General features: G+C 43.9%; 1 protein-coding gene across 1 annotated transcript in view; it reads left to right on the forward strand.

The window, feature by feature from the left end:
- Window positions 1–16,496, forward strand: part of LOC311245433 (A disintegrin and metalloproteinase with thrombospondin motifs 20) — a 99,615-nt gene that overhangs the window by 22,112 nt on the left and 61,007 nt on the right. The window contains 7 exon segments of the mRNA XM_084335275.1: window positions 1,759–1,866; window positions 9,329–9,383; window positions 9,386–9,469; window positions 9,472–9,491; window positions 11,227–11,496; window positions 15,012–15,173; window positions 16,122–16,298. Coding sequence (XP_084191401.1) covers window positions 1,759–1,866; window positions 9,329–9,383; window positions 9,386–9,469; window positions 9,472–9,491; window positions 11,227–11,496; window positions 15,012–15,173; window positions 16,122–16,298 — 876 coding nt within the window.

Raw genomic sequence — 16,496 nt, forward strand, 5'->3', positions numbered from 1 at the left:
TCGTCAGCATGTATGGGCTTGTCTCGTGCACTGCCCACTAACAAGGAAGAGTTTACACAGTGCTGGTTAAGCCCGTCACCACCAGGGGCTCTCTCTGTATTTCTCAGTATACCGGAATAGTGTCTGTGTAGACATTCCCACGCTGGCTTAACGGAACACGCCAACATTTTGGGAAATTAGAGAGAGACAAGAAGATAGATACCAGTTTATTCTCTGTGCATTCAGTAGAAAGCTATCTGGCTGCATGTTAGCCTAGCTTAGCACAATGAATGGAAGCGGACATGACCGGTTAGCCTAGGCATTGTCCAACTAACACTTCTCCCGAAGGCTAACCGGTCATGTCCGCTTCCATTCATTGTGCTAAGCTAGGCTAACATGCAGCCAGATAGCTTTCTACTGAACGCACAGAGAGGAAACTGGTATCTATCTTCTTGTCTCTCTCTGGAGAGGACGATAAGCTAATTTACCCAAATGTTGGCGGGTTCTTTTAAGTGATGTGTTTTCCCCACATCGTGGTTCGTTTTCCAGAGCCCAGAGTGGAAGAGAACAACAACAACAAGAACAGTAGTGATGGAGTGAAAATGGCAGAAAAACGTAAGAAGCGCCCGAGAAAACTTTCCAGATAAAAGAAAGAAACTCTGAAATTTCATAAAGTCAAGAATGGAAAGCGATTGACGGGGAGGCCAAACACGGATAACTACTTACTCTCACTGCCAGTAGGTGGAGACAAAGGTTCCACACTGTTTCTTTAACCCCTGGACAATGACTGACGTGGGGGGAGGGTAGAAGCCAGGAAGTACAGCTTATGTCCTCATCAGCACTAGCAACTTTGTAACTGTAATTTTGAAATATATGCGCGACATATTGACTCGATTTTAATGGTGTTCTGAACTAGCCATCTTTCCGCCTCCCGCTGCTGAGTTGATCACCTGAGCAGTGTGTGTTACGTGTCTTGCTCAAGGGCGTTATGGATGGAATAGCTTTTGCAATGAATCATGCGGCCACTTGCGAAGTGTAATTAGTGAAGGGCCCGGTTAGCTGTGTTTTATGTGTTGGTGAATTGGGTGCTATGAGATAAGATAAGATAAGATACGATTACATATTCCTTTATTGATCCCCTTGGGGAAATGTTGGCATCCTAGCAACAGGTACAGGTATGGGCAGGGTAATAGTAGAAAGACATAAATATAGGCAATACAATTTGATCTGAATATAAAAAAAATATGTGAAAAAAATTAAACAGTTTAAACTAACTAAATAAACAGTGTAAACAGTATAATGTAAACAATAAGATGTCCACGTCTTTTCTTGCATTTTTTACGTAAAAAAAAAACACAAACACACACACACACACACACACACACACACACACACACACACACACACACACACACACACACACACACACACACACACACACACACACACACACACACACACACACACACACACACCGGATTCTCTCAGTTGACTTAACCTGATCATCATCTCACGACTTGTAAATCGATGTATTTGACAGGACGTCATCAGCTTTGATATACTTATCATGGTTTATATCTTGATAAACTATACAACACTGTGTGTGTGTGTGTGTGTGTGTGTGTGTGTGTGTGTGTGTGTGTGTGTGTGTGTGTGTGTGTGTGTGTGTGTGTGTGTGTGTGTGTGTGTGTGTGTGTGTGTGTGTGTGTGTGTGTGTGTGTGTGTGTGTGTGTGTGTGTGTGTGTGTGTGTGTGTGTGTGTGTGTGTGTGTGTGTGCAGGACTGTGAGATGGCAGCCTGTCCGTGGGCCTCTCCGCTCCACAGCACGACTCGTCCCGACACCTCCAGCCAGCTCCTGACTCAGTGGAGATACGGCTCCTGGACCACGGTAAGCCTGGCCCTCTGGGTTTACGCACATTAACCACCCATAGGTGTACATACACAGTCACAGAACCTCTGGGTTTACACACATTAACCACCCATAGGTGTACATACACAGTCACAGAACCTCTGGGTTTACGCACATTAACCACCCATAGGTTTACATACACAGTCACAGAACCTCTGGGTTTACACACATTAACCACCCATAGGTTTACATACACAGTCACAGAACCTCTAGGTTTACACACATTAACCACCCATAGGTTTACATACACAGTCACAGAACCTCTGGGTGTACACACATTAACTCATTCACTGCCAACAACGATTAAACTCGTTATTGGCCGCCAATCGTTGGACGCCAACAACGAGTATACTCGTTATTTGATCGTTATTTTTTTTTTCTCACTTTTTCTCCCATTTTCAATTTTTTTCCTCCCATCCCAATTTTCATATCGTCCAATTCAACCCTCCCCTGTCTTCGAACGTTGTTTCTTGCCTCCCACAAGCCGGCTGCAATGTGGACTAAGTCATACAAAGCACGAGTCCCCTCCGATACTCGAGGTAACAGCAGTAGCATCTTTTCACCTGCGCGGCTCGATCTTTCAGCGTCAAGGGTCTGGGCTTTGGAGGGGCCTCGCCCCCGTCGCTTCTTGATTCTACTGCGCAGGCGCACCAACCGACCTGTAGGAGTCGCTGTCCACAACGCCCGATCCCCACCCTTCAGTTTCCCTCCCCGTAATACGGCCAATGTGTATTACTGTGGACGACCAGCTAAACTGAAAGCAATGTGGAGAGCGGGGCTCGAACAGGAGGCATCCTGTTCGAGCCCAGTCTCCAGCATTCGTTGCGAGCGCCTTGCCCACTGTGCCACGTAGCCGCCCCTGATTGTTATTTCTTTTATTAGATATTTCCATTCATTATCAGGGAGCCTGGTGTTATCATGGAGCTGAGTCTGAGATCGCTAAAGTGCAATACTGGCCGCATCCTACCAGGTGGCGGTATCGAGCACCATTTGAAACCTTGTGTATTGGGCTGTGTGTCGATGAAATGCCTCCGGGCACTCTTTTTTACTAACCTGAACCTAGGTGTTAGATTTCGACCATAATCAGCCAGTATCACCTCTTCCTCTGTGTTCGTGTAGTTTCTGCGTTGTGTTTATCTCTCTCTCCGAAGTCGACCTTCTCATACTGGCTGTACATCGATGTCATCCCCCTTATATGCAATCCGTAATCATAAGAATTTGACACTGGCAACGTGATACCTTTCTTGGAAAAACTTTGTTTATTCCATAAACAAAGCCTCATAATCAGATGTAACCCCTTCTGTATTGTCCTTGAAAAGTCCTAATTCATTCGTCTCCACCGTCTCTCCTCTCATTAGTCCGATGGTTCTGGGCCTTGTCGTAGCCAACCACCATTTTCCTGTTAGCCGAAGCTAATGATGATGTGTCATATTCCCTTCCCCCACCCAGCGAGGGTGGGGAAGGATGAAATTCTCTGATCCACGTCTGCTCGCGTCAGCTTCGTGTCTAGATCTAACCTTACCCGGAAGAAACTCACATCTCATAACATTCTCCCCATAACAACGACAGACCCGCCCCCTTTTCTCGTTACTATGTGACACGCTGTCTATGACAACTGGTCCTTTGACCCAAATCACTATAGCAACGGCGATGTCAAACTCTCCCCATAGCTCTCTCTCTGACCAAAACCCTGCCTGCTCTCCGTGCTTATCTCGATTGTTGTTGTTACAAGCTGCCGAACGACCTCGGAGCCACACACTCCTACCGTGGAGACACAGAACTGTCTGCCCTACTTTTAAGATCTATAGATCAGTCTGAGTAGATGCTGTCACCCACCGATATATATACATTATATACACATTGAACAACATAGACATCCTTCATAGGGCTTCACCCGATCGCATTGAATAGTTTTCAGGACCCCCAAATCATTATGCTGTGGTGGGTTATGTTGTGGGCCAAATAGACATACGATCTACCAGATGGCAATCAAATAATTGGAATATTCTTCTTGGAATCCCACCGGCCACAGGTAAGAGCAATTTAACGTAATTTTCAGCTTGATTGTGCCTTGTTTTCATAGCCATCGTCCTGATCAGCGTCTGTTGTTGTAATAACGAATGCCGTTATTGACAATCAATTAACCCATTCTCCGCCACCACTTTGATTCGTCCTAAACCGTCCTCTGCCATCTCTATTTGTCTATGGAGATGTTCACCTTCTTTGCAGGGCTATAACTTTTTAAATTGTATTGCTAAATTGACATTACTATGGCCCATTCAACATCAATTATCTATCGTTCAGGATGTAGGAATGTTTTACTTTTTCATTCACACATTCATACTAAAATACTGTCTAGAGTATAAATATGTTTTTATCGTTTTCTGCTGTATTTAATAGAACGTGAGATATAGCCATTATGCATATATAAGATCATCAAATGCAGTTTGATAGCGATTGACCCCAGATAAAAAATTTCAACTGTACATGATCCTAGACATTATGACTTATCATCTGATGTTGACCGGAGGGGGGGGGGGGGGTCGTTTATAATGCAATGGCCGACGTTAAATGATTCATGTTGTATGGGTGATATATAGATTAGAGCAGTTTGTATGGTTAATAATAATCAAAAACGCTGAAACTCACCGCAGCTTCCTCTTACCGGTGGGTGATCAGCGTGGAGCAAAAAGATCGCTATTATGGGATGTTGATCTAGATCAGGGGTAGGCAACCATAGGCACGCGTGCCTGCATAGGCACGCAGGGGCATTTTCATAGGCACAGGGGGCAGCATTAAACATTTTTTCTTTTTTTTGCTTTGAAATATTATAGTGAAATATTTTGCACTGTTGTCGCATTTATCTTGTTGAAATCCTCCCACGGGTTCTTTTTACTACCACATATTTAATTGAGACCCTTTATTTGTTTATTATTTCAATTTAGCTGGAAATACATTGCTACATCATTCAGTAACATTTGCAGAGCCTTATAACAAAAACATTATTACGGTCACCATTGTGACCAGTGGGATTAATCAACAAATTTTATTATTTATTTTTCTATTTCATTGAACATTGCACATGTTAAAAGCCATATTTTTTCTCAAAATGTGAGTATTACCAAGTCAACTTGTGTTCTTAAAACAATGACAATAAACATAGTTTTATTAGGTTGAAATAATGTGGTTGTGTACTTATTTTTCTGTTAACTTATTATGGATTGAAAACTGAAACCCTTAATGCACAGTAACTGAACTCAATATTTTTAAGTTCTGTTAACTTATTATTATTTATTTTTTTACAGTATAGTCTTGCGATCAATCAAAACTTATTTACACGATATACCTCACATTCACCCTCCATTCACATCCTGGTGTTCTCCTGGTGTTCTTTATTAGGCCTGTAGGTGGAGCTATGACAGCACACGTACAGTACACACACCGATGGTGTGTGTGTGATGTGTCCAAAAATGAATGGGCAAATGTGAGTGAAATGGTCGCACTGTATGCAGCTGTTTGTCTGCATTGCACCCCCCCCCCCCCCCAACTCAGATTTAGGGTTGATACAACCATCATAATAATATTGTTAATAATAACAATAACAATAATGATGTAATAATGTAAAAATTATCATTAAAAATACCTGATTATGAGAAATAAAATGTACGATGCATGGAATATTGTTGAGGCACACTAGTTACAACTATATTTCAAACAAGCACTCCATGTCAAAAAGGTTGCTGACCCCTGATCTAGATGAACAATTTCCGGGTTGTATAATACTATATACGTCCAAATAACGTTGTTTATCGAGTTATGGCAACGGATCGATTATCCAGTGTGTCCAGATGGAGTCCCGCGAGCGATAGCGAGTGGCGGACGGAATAGGGGTGACACCAAGCACTTCCGGCCCCACTTCCGGTTTGGCAACTTGCCGATCGGCCACCAGGTGGCAGTATTGAAGCGCTGGAGAGTTGAGTGTAGAAAATTTGAAATATTGATCTCGATGACGGCGTAATCCGTCATTGGCAGATTAAGCATGGCGAGGAATGACGTCTTAATCCGTCAATGGCGGAGAATGGGTTAATCAGAAACTACCCCCCCCCTTTCATTCATTCATGATGGAACATAATACCGATCATATGCATTTGATTTTTTTATTGTAGCGTGTGTTGGGACGAAATGCCAATGGATTTAGTATAATACACGTTGCAGGCTATTACTAGCCTCCCAGGAATGACCCTAGACCGCTCTAAAACCATACTTATATTCACCACGGTATAAAACGGGAATGTATGGATGGAATTTTTTTTTCTTTTTCACATATTGAACGATGGATACTCGATGTCAAATGGGCCATAGTATTGCATCCATAGCTATAATATAGAATATAGTTATAGCCCTGCAAACAAGGTGACGGACTCCATTAGTTTAGTTTAATGCGTGGCAGCGCATAGCCGTATCCCGGAAACAGCGTGGCAGCCAATGAGTTAACCACCCATTGGTTTACATACAGAGTCACAGAACATCTGGGTTTACACACATTAACCATCCATAGGTTTACATACAGAGTCACAGCAGGGTTGGGAAGGTTACTTTAAAAATGTAATCCAATACAGAGTGCTGATTATTATTTCTCCTCAGAATTGTTATCAAAGTAAATTACGTAGTCTGAATACTTTCAATTCGTTATTTTGCCTCCGAAATCCACGCTTTTCCCCCTTGATACAAGTAATTACTTACTTTCTTTTGTGTGTAATTTGCGTGGTATTTCATAGTAATTGTTATTTCAATTTTCTATAATTCCCTAAACCCAAATTGAATAGGAAACTAGATCTGGCACTATATTTTACACAACAATAACAATGCTCTTTATGTTACATGCCACACTTTACTGATGTTGGCCTTTTCTACCATACCCCCTGCTGTAGACACACACACACACACACACACACACACACACACACACACACACACACACACACACACACACACACACACACACACACACACACACACAGACACAGACACACACACAGAACGCAATGTCTGGGTCGGGAGGCCCCTCTGTCTCTCTGATACTTTGCATTGTTGCCTGTTGCAAATCAAAACCAGATTACATCTAAACACCAGTCTACGGTTTCCAAGAGGGAACGTCGTCTGTCAATCTGAAACGGGGCGTGAGCTCGCATGTCAAAGAGGCTAGCGCCATGTGGTCTTTCAGAAGCACGTGCACACGCCATAAATGCATACCGCACATGTGCGCGCGCACACACACACACACACACACACACACACACACACACACACACACACACACACACACACACACACACACACACACACACACACACACACACACACACACACACACACACACACACACACACACACACACACACACACACACACACACACACACACACACACACACATTCCCAGAGGAGCGTAACTGCCATCCTCTGTGTGAAATCATGGAATTTAGAGTGCCATCGATACGAGTGGGATATATACGTGTGTATTTCATCTGGAGCCTTGTGATTGCATTAGGTATTCATTCCCTCGGCAGTGTGTAGGTACTATGTTGCCAGTGTGCCGCTATGGTGTCAGCAGATCAAATTCTCCCCGGGGAGTTCGTTTCAAGGGAACAGAGTAGAGACAGGAGGCTCCCCCCCCTGTGTAACAGTGAGTGACTATTAGGCCCGACATGTCATGTATAACTTTTCAGAAAATAGGTTAAAAACTCTATTCACAGGTTATTTAGGAGATGTGTGTGTGCGTGCAGGTGTTGGTGTTGGCACATTTATGTGAAAAGTCGCAACCAATTTTGAGAGTACATGATATCTGTACAGTTTGTGGTTTGGGGACCAAATAAGGACATGTTCGACGTCCTGTTTTCCTTGACAAGCTATTGTAGTGTCACGGTCAGGGTTAGCGTTAGTTAAGGTTAGGGTTAAGTTTAAGGGGAACTACGCCCAATTTCAGAATTGAATGAATGAATGACATTTATTTTTCGGTCTTGTTTACAGACAAATCAAACACACCCATGTGGACTTACAAAGGGAAAAGAAAAAAGAAAAAAAATCACAAATGTACATATTCAAGGCAAGCTCACACACAAAATCCAAAATCAACGACCGAAAAAAAGGAATAGGCTGAAGCACATGCTTATTTTTGCGTATCCTTTACAAATTCTTAAAAACAAAATATACATGAATTTCTAACAAATATATTAGTGAAAACAAACAACTTTCTCCCTAATCCAAAAACTAGTGCTGAGACTCAAACGCCAATGAGAACACCCAAGGGAGTATGGGTACATCTTCTGTTACAGAACTGTACTACTATACTACGAATACTACTATAGAAAAAGCTAATTTGGGTATAAAAACTCAAACAAACATTCTGTGGGTCCACAAAATCAAGTCTCCCATTCATTGTCTATGGAGCAGCTACAGACTTTATACCTGGTGACATCACAAGTTTGAGTCTTACTTCTCTGGTATCTAGCTTTATGAGAGAGTAGCTCATAACACTTGAGATAGGTCAATTAGGGAGTCAACAGTCACAAATATTGATTGAACCTTCCTGGGCCATGGAAACAAGATTTTTTTATTATTCATTTGGGTTGTACTCCTCTTGAAGTTTAGGTTAAAGTTGTGGTTAAGGTTAAGGTTAAGGTTAGGGTTTTATGGTTAGGGTTAGGGTTAGGGTTAGTGTGTGTGTGTGTGTGTGTGTGTGTGTGTGTGTGTGTGTGTGTGTGTGTGTGTGTGTGTGTGTGTGTGTGTGTGTGTGTGTGTGTGTGTGTGTGTGTGTGTGTGTGTGTGTGTGTGTGTGTGTGTGTGTGTGTGTGTGTGTGTGTGTGTGTGTGTGTGTGTGTGTGTGTGTGTGTGTGTGTGTGTGTGTGTGTGTGTGTGTGTGTGTGTGTGTGTGTGTGTGTGTGTGTGTGTGTGTGCGCGTGTGACAAAAACACTTCAATCAATATCTGAAATGAAGAAAAATTATAATATATATTTTTTAAATAACATTCTTACTGTCTTATACTATCATGCACTCTTCCTACTATACTAATATGTCTTACTACTATGCACTCATCACTGCAGCACCCAAGTTCCAGCACTGTTTGATGAACATTGTTACTCAGTTGTAAGAGTTGTACCCTTCCTGCTGACTTGTCGTACAGAACCTGTAAGTCGCTTTGGATAAAAGCGTCACCTAAATGACGAAATGTAATGTAATGTAAAATGTGTGTGTGTGTGTGTGTGTGTGTGTGTGTGTGTGTGTGTGTGTGTGTGTGTGTGTGTGTGTGTGTGTGTGTGTGTGTATGTGTGTGTGTGTGTGTGTGTGTGTGTGTGTGTGTGTGTGTGTGTGTGTGTGTGTGTGTGTGTGTGTGTGTGTGTGTGTGTGTGTGTGTGTGTGTGTGTGTGTGTGTGTGTCCCAGTGCTCCGTGTCCTGTGGGAAGGGGGAGCGGGCGCGTTACGTCAGCTGTCGGGACGCCCAGGAGGGGTGGCAGATGAGTCTTACTGTGCCCAGCTGCCCCGGCCGCCGGAGACCTCGGCCTGCTTCAGCCCCTGTGGCAAGTGGCGGCTGGGGACTGGTCTCCTGTAAGTACTATATACACCGTGTCAGCTGCCTTTTCAGGTGCTACCAGGTCTGTGTTACGAGTGAGAGGCATTTGATTCTCTACGTTCCTTTTACATTTTCTTTCGGTCTAAATGGGTTTTCATTAAGAGAGAAATAATGTGGGTTAAGTATTGATTGATACATGTGTGGTAATGAGGACGCAGGTGCACAGTACAGTACACTGGGAGGCTGGAACTAAACAAACAAAAAATCCAATAGTCGGCTGGTGTTTCCAGAGGAGAAGCTTGTGGCAAATGGAGGAAACCGTTTTACCTTGAGTCAGAAACCTACTCATTGTGAACACCCATGAACTTTCGTTTGTTTAGAAAAGCAGTATTTGTTTCTTTCGCCGGAACAACCAACCTATTAAAAAAAAACATTAACTATTATTGGATAGACTGCCACCCGGTCGCACCGCCCAGAAGGGCCCTGACTGAGCTGCCCAGGCCTGTGATCTTGTGTGTATGAGTTGGTAAGCTGGCCCTACTGTTATTTCTCTGTCTTCTTTGAAAACCAGACCATTTCTTCCTGTTTTCCTCTTCTTTTCCTCAATACTGCACTTAGGGCTAGAGCTTGGATTGCATTACTGAGTGTAGTGCTAATCAGATGTATGTACATAGTTGTAGTATAATATGTACAATATGTTATTAGTCATACTGGCCAGCAGCGTAACTAGTAAGATAAGGATAGATATATATATACGGTGATAATAAATATATATAATAATATATACTGTACAGCATTATTGTACATACAAAGTACTGATATTGGCACATCTGTACATGAACCTTTGTAACAACATAAACACCCCCAATTCCAAGCAAGGGATCATTTATGGCCAGCCAGTCATTGTTGAGATTTAAAAACCTAATCACCCTGAAGGGGCTTTAAATCTCAACAATGTCCGGCTGGCTATAAATTATCCCGCTTATTACACGGCTACTTAATAAAGAAATTAATAAATAGACAGTTGACACAAACGCTATAACAAGGATGGTTTTATTTAGTTAGAGTGTGTTTACATTACGTCCGCAGATGCTCCGATCAAGAAAATAGTGCCTTCTGGGCATTCTGTCGTAGGCTGACTGCTGCCTGCGAGCATAGCATGCCTAGTACACATATTAGCGGCTAATGATTAGCCTATTTAGTGTTAGCATTCATGTTAAACTGAACATTTCCATTGAAGGTACAGTGAGACAAAGTGAATGGGACTTAATGTAAGACTTAGGGCTAGATCCACAAAGAATGGATTGCACGGAGCAAGTTGCACCCTTACTTACAATTCATTATGAATTGAAAATGGGGGACCCTGATGTAAACAAGACGAAAGTCTTTCCCTGGTCTGCATCCCCTTAACAATTGTGTGTATTGAGCCGTACTGTATTGTACCCATTCTGCAATCTGTTAATACAATTTTCATTCAATCAATCACCATGCAGATTGATTGATTGATTGAATGAACGTTTTATTAACAGATTGCAGAATGGGTACAATACAGTACGGCTCAATACACACAATTGTTAAGGGGATGCAGACCAGAGAAAGACTTTCGTCTTGTTTACATCAGGGTCCCCCATTTTCAATTCATAATTAATTGTAAGTAAGGGTGCAACTTTCTCCGTGCAATCCATTCTTTGTGGATCTAGCCCTTTAGTATAATAAGCACTAATTGTTTCCATGACCCTGACGGCATTCTCTCTCTCCCCTGCGACCTAGTGTTCAGTGACCTGCGGTGTTGGACGCACCACTCGGCAGGTTGTGTGCAGTAACTACCACCAGCCAGTGGACCAGTCCTTCTGTGACCTGGAGGAGAGGCCCAGCACGGAGCAGGAGTGTGCGGCCGCGCCCTGCCCGTCTACTCACCACCGGCAGAGGGTCAACGACCAGCCGTACGGGTACCCCCGCGATCCGGGGCACCACCCCGGGCACAGCAGCTGGAACGTGCCCTCGGCGGACAACCAGTGGAGGACGGGGCCCTGGGGCGCAGTATGTCTGCCGTCTTACTTTTAATTACAGGGACACTACTATGTGGACGGACCGTCCTTTCATAATTCAGGCATACCAGCTGTTTGATCCACCAGTCACATGCAGAGTCATATATATCTTTTTTCAATTATTTGTTTTATAACTTCTATATTATATATTATTTATTATTAGGGATGTCCAATATTATCGACCTACCGATATTATCGGCCGATGTTGGCATTAAAATGTGATATCGGAAAATATCGGTATCGGTTTTCAAAAAAAAAATATTACTTTTTTTATTTCTTTTTTTTACATTTCTATAACCTTTATTTACCCAGGCAAGCAAGTAAGAACAAATTCTGATTTTATTTATTGTCAAAAGTATGCATAATGTTGTGTTAATTCCACAACAAGAGATATGTAATGTTAATTACCTGAAATAATTCATTTTTGGGTATCGGAAATTAAGAGTTGGACAATATCGGTATATTGGTATCGGTAAAAAAGCCAATATCGAGCATCCCTATTATTATTTTATTTTAACCCGGGAGTCATTGAGGGAGACCCTCATTTCCAATGGCTGTACAGAGTGTACAGAGCATTACATGTAAACAGGACACACAATAATTTAAAATAATTGATCAATCATAAATACATAGTCAGAAAAATTATAATAATAATAATACAGTACATAAGCAAGAGCAATTAGCAGACACAACTGATGTGTTGATGGTGGACGGTTATTGATTACAAAAGAAACAAGGGTGCTTAGTTCTAGGTCACACTGTAATAGATTCCATGATTCCGCTGCACTAATACAGAAAGCAGACTCGCCTAGATTAGTCGTAGCTCGGGGAACCTGAAGAACTAGACAATCACTGGACCAGTGTTTCAGAGTAGCTGAACCAGTGTTATCCTAAAGTACACAGTGGTGAGTGTTGTACCTGTCACCAGTAATAAACCTTATCATAAAGAACACAAATCACTGCGCCGTTCCGTTATATTACTGTGCTGTACTTGTATCTCTCACACGGCGGGACGGTCCGACTGCACTCAACTCCCAGAGACGGTGTTGCTGCTCTGCTCAAGGCTAAGCTGTGCAGAGTGTCCGGTTGTCCTTCAGTGGCTGATGTTTTCCATCTTTTTGGAAAGAGGCATTTTCTCAGTACAGCTGGTTTTGGTCTTCAAGTTTCAAGTTCAAGTTTCTTTAATAGTTGTCATACAGAAGTACAGAATACTTTTGTACAAAATGCTTCTTACTGTTGCGCTCCAGAGACTGTGCATGACAAGATAAGTATGAAATAAAAACATAGTAAAAATAGTAAAAATTAGAAGTAAAAAAAGAGGTCACAGTGTTCAGTTTAGACATATGTACAATGTTCGTAGACGTAGTTACCATACAATATACAATACTGTGCAGTGTACTAATATACAATACTATATAGTGCAAGGCATAAATGGACGAGGTGCAGTTTAGGTACAATTCACAGTAGGTGTACGAGTTGTAGTGCAAATCCTTTATCAATAAATATAAAGTGTAAGTGTGTTTGTGTGATCTAAAGTGTGGAGAGTGGGTGCTGCAGTGTGTTGTTTGTTTGAGTGAGTGTGTGCGTGTGGGTGTGTGTGCTGTGTGCATTTGATGGTTGTTGCATAGTGATTATTGTTCGTTTAGCGATTATTGTTCGTTTAGCAGCCTGATGGCCTGGGGATAGAAGCTCCTTCTGAGTCTTTCTGTGCTCGCCATAAGACTCCGGTATCGCTTGCCTGACGGCAGCAGTTCAAAGAGGCAGTTGTTCGGGTGGCTCGAGTCCTTAATAATTCTCTTAGCCTTCCCCTTGCACCGCTTGTTGTAAATGTTCTGGAGGGTGGGAAGCCCCCCTCTAATTGTGCGTTCGGCTGAACGTGTCACTCTTTGTAGTCTGCTACGGTCTTTTGCAGTGCTATTCCCAAACCAGGAGGTGATGTTGCCGGTCAGGATGCTCTCTATTGTACATGAGTAGAAGTTCCTAAGGATCTTCTGACTGACTTGGAACTTCCTTAGGCGCCTGAGGAAGTAGAGGCGTTGTCGTGCCTTCTTCACAACACTGTCAATGTGTGTGGTCCATGTCAAGTCCTCGGATATGTGGGCTCCGAGGTACTTGAAACTGTTCACTCTCTCAACTGGTGCCCCGTCGATGCTGAGGGGGCTGTAGTCCTTGACCCCCGACCTCCTGAAGTCCACAATCATCTCTTTTGTTTTGCTGACGTTCAGGGAGAGGCAGTTCTCCTGACACCACTGTGACAGGTTCTCTACCTCTTCCAGGTAGGCCCTTTCGTCGTTGGCAGAGATCAGGCCCACCACTACTGTGTCATCAGCAAATTTGATGATGGTGTTGTTGTTCCGCTGTGCTACGCAGTCATGTGTGTACAGGGAGTAGAGGAGGGGGCTCAGAACACAGCCCTGGGGGGCCCCTATGTTGAGCGTGATGGATGAGGAGGTGCAGTTGCCGGCTCTTACCACCTGGGGTCTGCCCGTCAGGAAGTCCAGGACCCACTGGCACAGGTCATAGTTCAAGCCCAGGTCCCTGAGCTTGGCTATGAGTTTGGAGGGGACTATGGTATTGAATGCTGAGCTGTAGTCGATGAACAGCATTCTCACATAGTTCCCCTGCCTCTTGTCCAGATGTGATGCTGCTGTGTGCAGCACATGGGCTATGGCGTCCTCCGTGGACCTGTTGGGGCGATATGCAAATTGCAGAGGGTCCAGGTTGATGGGGAGGGAGGAACAGATGTAGCCCTTCACTAGCTTCTCAAAGCACTTCATGGCTATGGAGGTGAGGGCTACAGGGCGGTAGTCGTTGAGGCAAGCGGGCGTAGATTTTTTGGGTACAGGGATGGTCTTGGTCAAAGTCGGGTGAATCTAATGTGTGTGTGTGTGTGTGTGTGTGTGTGTGTGTGTGTGTGTGTGTGTGTGTGTGTGTGTGTGTGTGTGTGTGTGTGTGTGTGTGTGTGTGTGTGTGTGTGTGTGTGTGTGTGTGTGTGTGTGTGTGTGTGTGTGTGTGTGTGTGTGTGTGTGTGTGTGTGTGTGTGTGTGTGTGTGTGTGTGTGTGTGTGTGTGTGTGTGTGTGGGGGGGGGGCGTGTGTGTGTGTGTGGGGGGGGCGTGTGTGTGGGGGTGTGTGTGTGGGCACGAGTGTGGGCGTGTGTGTGTGTAAAACATTTTTGTGTAAATTGTACATTTAATAACACACTTCTTGATTAGAAGGACCCTTAGTGTGACCTCTGTAATATGAAAGCTGTAAATGGTTTGCTTACGGTACATTTGTATTGTATATAAACATAGGAATGAAATGGACCTGTATTTTGAGATGCAGTTGGACCCCAAAGTTGCAAAGAGATCATTTTCACATCAGCCATGTGCACATACTGTAATTAACACTCAGGAGAAAAATCCGCTATAACGAGAGCGTAATGTACCGAGGTATGTTTTGCGCATGTTTATCTCTGTGTATGTGTGGCTGAGGCTCCTGTGTAACGCTGTGTTTGTACTCCGCAGTGCTCCAGTACCTGTGCGGGGGGCTTCCAGAGGCGGGTGGTGGTGTGCCAGGACGCCGAAGGCCGCAGCAACAGCTACTGTGACGAGAGGGTGAAGCCGGCGGAGTCCAAGAGCTGCGACTCAGGACCGTGTCCTCTGTGGAATTACGGCATCTGGGGAGAGGTGGGTTAATCACACCGACCAGTGAAGGTAGCACTTCGAGACCGGTCTTGGACTCGAGAACCACCTGTTGAAGTCTTTGAATCGACTGCATTCTTGCTCTGTCTTGACAGTATGGACTCTGGATTTTATTTCAAGACCAGTTGAGTACACAGATGTAGTGTCATCATTATTACCTTTCCGCCCTCCTTGTCTTCATAATTAGGCAATTAATAGGCCAGTTTTGAGGCCCAAATCTGACAAAATAACAGCTGCGGCATTGACCTGGTCTCTTCCCCAGTTGGTCTTGGTCTTGGACCCCTAAAGTCTGGGTCTTGACTCAAACTCAATGAGCTTATTTTCTTGCTTATTTTCTTGGCCATGACTCAGTTTCGCTTTAGGTGGTTTTGACACTGACACTAACACACATACACACATAGTGTATTACTACGGGTACTGTACCTTTCCCTGACTGTAGTACTGATTTGGTCATCTTGACCGGAATTCAAGGTCAGGGTGAGTCTGTGCCATCCATGGGCAGATTTGTGGCAGTTTGGTCCGGTGGTCAGCGCCGGCAGTTGGCACAGATTAAATTATCTTGTGGTATCGAAGCATTCAAGGCTCAAGACATTCATCAGCCCTTCTGATCAACTCCAGACTAGTCGAAGATTCCATTCCTTTGCATTGCAAGGAATTTACACAATTTACAAGACGAGTTGTTTAGTGTAAACAGCCCTCAGTATAAATGTGAAGAATCTTGTGGTCTGTCCAATGATTTTCCCAGTGAAATGACAGCGTCACAACTTTTAACTCTAAACACAGGTCATTTTTGTGCTCTTTGCTTTGCGAAACAAATTGGTCTCGTAACTGTAATGCATATCTATTAATTGAGAGGATGTCAGCATTGAGAAACAGTATATATATATACTTTAAAATAAATGCTAAACCTTCTCTTGGCTGTTTCCCCCACAGTGTACGCAGACCTGTGGGGAAGGGAGGAGGACGCGCCTGGTGGTCTGCCAGCGACCCAGCGGCCAGAGACTCAACGACCACAACTGTGACATCCTGGACAAGCCTCCGGACATGGAGCAGTGTAACCAGCAGGCCTGCCTAGGCTCCGCCTCCTGGCACCGTCGACCCTGGAAGCCGGTACGATAGTACTTCCTACTTCCCCTCCGACACTTAACTTCTTCACTGGGAGGGGGGGGGGAGGAGGGGTGCGCATGTCACCGTGAGTAGACATAATGGTGTGTGCTAAGATGACAGGGAGAGTCCCTCAGGCCCATCCACTAACTGTGTTCTTTAAGCTTCTAAACTGTAGGGGAAAACAACAGAGCGTTACCTACT

Source organism: Notolepis coatsorum (assembly GCF_963971535.1).
Source record: "Notolepis coatsorum genome assembly, chromosome: 18".
Classification (NCBI taxonomy): domain Eukaryota; kingdom Metazoa; phylum Chordata; class Actinopteri; order Aulopiformes; family Paralepididae; genus Notolepis; species Notolepis coatsorum.